At 69.2% G+C, this 2,080-nt stretch overlaps 2 protein-coding genes across 5 annotated transcripts in view; one reads left to right on the forward strand and one right to left on the reverse strand.

Moving 5' to 3' along the window:
- LOC146588083 (ETS domain-containing transcription factor ERF-like) overlaps positions 1–327 on the forward strand; it is a 3,137-nt gene extending 2,810 nt beyond the window's left edge. The window contains exon 6 of the mRNA XM_085318554.1: positions 197–327. Coding sequence (XP_085174680.1) covers positions 197–327 — 131 coding nt within the window. The remainder of the gene's footprint in view (positions 1–196) is intronic.
- A 124-nt stretch (positions 328–451) lies between these two features.
- The window catches only part of ARHGEF1 (Rho guanine nucleotide exchange factor 1), a 14,730-nt gene continuing 13,101 nt past the window's right edge, over positions 452–2,080 (reverse strand). For all 4 annotated transcript variants that reach the window (XM_085318574.1, XM_085318573.1, XM_085318572.1 and 1 more), the window contains 4 exons: positions 1,879–2,070; positions 1,641–1,786; positions 1,075–1,155; positions 452–908 (listed from right to left, as the gene is read on the reverse strand). In XM_085318574.1, the coding sequence (XP_085174700.1) occupies positions 1,081–1,155; positions 1,641–1,786; positions 1,879–2,070 (413 nt within the window). In that variant the 3' untranslated portion in view covers positions 452–908; positions 1,075–1,080. The remainder of the gene's footprint in view (positions 909–1,074; positions 1,156–1,640; positions 1,787–1,878; positions 2,071–2,080) is intronic.

Genomic DNA, 2,080 nt, shown 5'->3' on the forward strand with positions numbered 1-2,080 from the left:
CAAGGGAAGGGACCCAGGCGTCCGGGCCCCTGACCCCCTCCCCAACTGCATCCCCACCCGGCACAGGGGAGGGGACCCAGGCATCTGGGCCCCTAACTCCCCCCCTCCCCATTGGCAATGCAACTCAGAGTCCGGGCCTCACCTTGACCACCTTGGGGGGCCCAGGCATCCGGGAACCCCAGACCCCCATTTCTAGCCAAGTGCAATATGGTCCATGCCCCCCCGCGTGCCCCCTACCCCCGCTTGTGCATCTTCGTGATGGAGGAACGAGCCCCCCCTCCTCCCTTCTGGTGTTCGCGGCCCCCCCGGCGCCTGCTCAAGCAATAAACTTGCCTCGCTCGGCCTTGCCTCTGCCTCTGGGGGCCCAGGCATCTGGGGGGGGGACACACGCATGGTGGGGGGGTCCTGTTCTCCCCCTCCTGCCCCCCCCCACGCCAAGGACCAGCCAGGGTGGAAGCAAGAACAGTTTATTTGGCATTTTCCCAGCCTCTTTGGTGCTCTGTAGCCCCCACTCCCTGCCCCACGGCGGTGGGCTGGGGGCGGCCCCACGGCGAGGGGCCTGCTCCAAGCGGTGCTGAGGGGGCAGGCTTGGGGTGCCCCCCCAGTTTCTGTACAATGCTTAAAAAAGAACCAGCCCCATACATGTGGGGGAGGGCCCCCCACCCCCCACTTCAGTCCCATATATATACATTTATATAAAATCCCAGCAAATGTATAAAAAAAACAGCGTGGGGGGAGGCACTTGGGGGGAGCCCCCCCGCAGGGCAGGCGCTGCCCCCCAGCAGCGGTACCAGGGAAAGCCAGGGGGCAGCCCCGGTCCCCTGGGCCTCTGCGGCCGTCCCGCCGCCGTGGGGCAGCCCCGGCCTGCGCCCCACGGCAGGGCGAGGGCCCAGCTCCAGCTGCAGGGGCTGCGGAGAGAGAGAGAGAAGATGGGTCAGGTCCCTCGGGGCGCACTCTGCGGCACACGGTGGCCCCACGTGTGCTCCACAGCATGCTCCAGCCCCCCCACGCCGTGCCCCATAGTGTGATGTGCCCCGCATCATGCCACAGCCTGCCCCAAGGCGCCCCACGTACCTGCCCTCATGTGTAGAGGCAGCCTGTGGAGCTGTGCTTGGCCAGAAGCTCCTGAACTTGCCAGTAATCCTCCTCGATTTCCTGGGGGCAGACCCACAGCGTGTCGGGGGGGAGCAGGGCCATGGCATGTTTGGGGGGGGCAGACCCACAGCGTGTCAGGGGTGGCAGGGCCATGGCATGTCAAGGTGGGGCACACCCACAGTGCGTCAGGGGCGCAGACCCATGGCGCGTCGGGGGGGGGGGAAGCAGGGCCATGGAGTGTCGGGGGTGGCAGACCCACGGCACACTGGGGGGGCAGACCCACAGCCTGTGAGGGGGAGCAGCCCCACAGTGCTCATTACAGGAGGCAGTCCCATGGCATGTTAGAGGGACTGGCCCCACAGCTCAGCAGAGGGAGCAGCCCCATGGCACGTTGTGGGTGCAGACCCACGGCGCATCACGAGGAGCAGATCAGCAGTGTGTTAGCGAAGGGCGGCCCCATGGTCCGTTATGGGGGGCAGCCCCACGGTGCGCTGGGGGGCGTCAGGGGGTTGCCTGCTGCCCCAGGCCCACCGGCGGCCCCTCACCTTGAGCCCCCGGAGCGCCTCCTCCAGGCCCTGCAGCTGGGCCTGCAGCCAGGCCGCCTGCGCCGGGGCGAGCGCCAGCGGGGGCGGGGGCGCCTCCACCAGCCGCGACCCCCACTCGGGGGAGCGGGGGCCGTTCAGGGTCCCTCCTGCAGGAGACAGACAGACAGATGGATGGATGGACGGAGAGAGATGCGGTGACGTGGAGGCTGCAGCTGTGCCGCCCCCAGTGTCCCATTACCTGCGGCACCGCCAGCCTCAGCGCGCTGCCCATGGCCCTCGCCCTCGCTCTCGGCGCCGTCGCCGTCATCCCGGCGCTCCTCGTCCTCGGGGGGGGCCTGGCACAGCCCCTCGGGGGTGGTCTCGGGGGGCGAAGCAGCCCCGTCGCCCGGCGCAGGGGGCTGCACCGGCAGCAGCTGCTGCAGCGCGCACACTGCAGGGGC

Source organism: Rhea americana, unplaced genomic scaffold (assembly GCF_003343005.1).
Source record: "Rhea americana isolate MKP2758 unplaced genomic scaffold, rheAme1 scaffold_540, whole genome shotgun sequence".
Taxonomy (NCBI): domain Eukaryota; kingdom Metazoa; phylum Chordata; class Aves; order Rheiformes; family Rheidae; genus Rhea; species Rhea americana.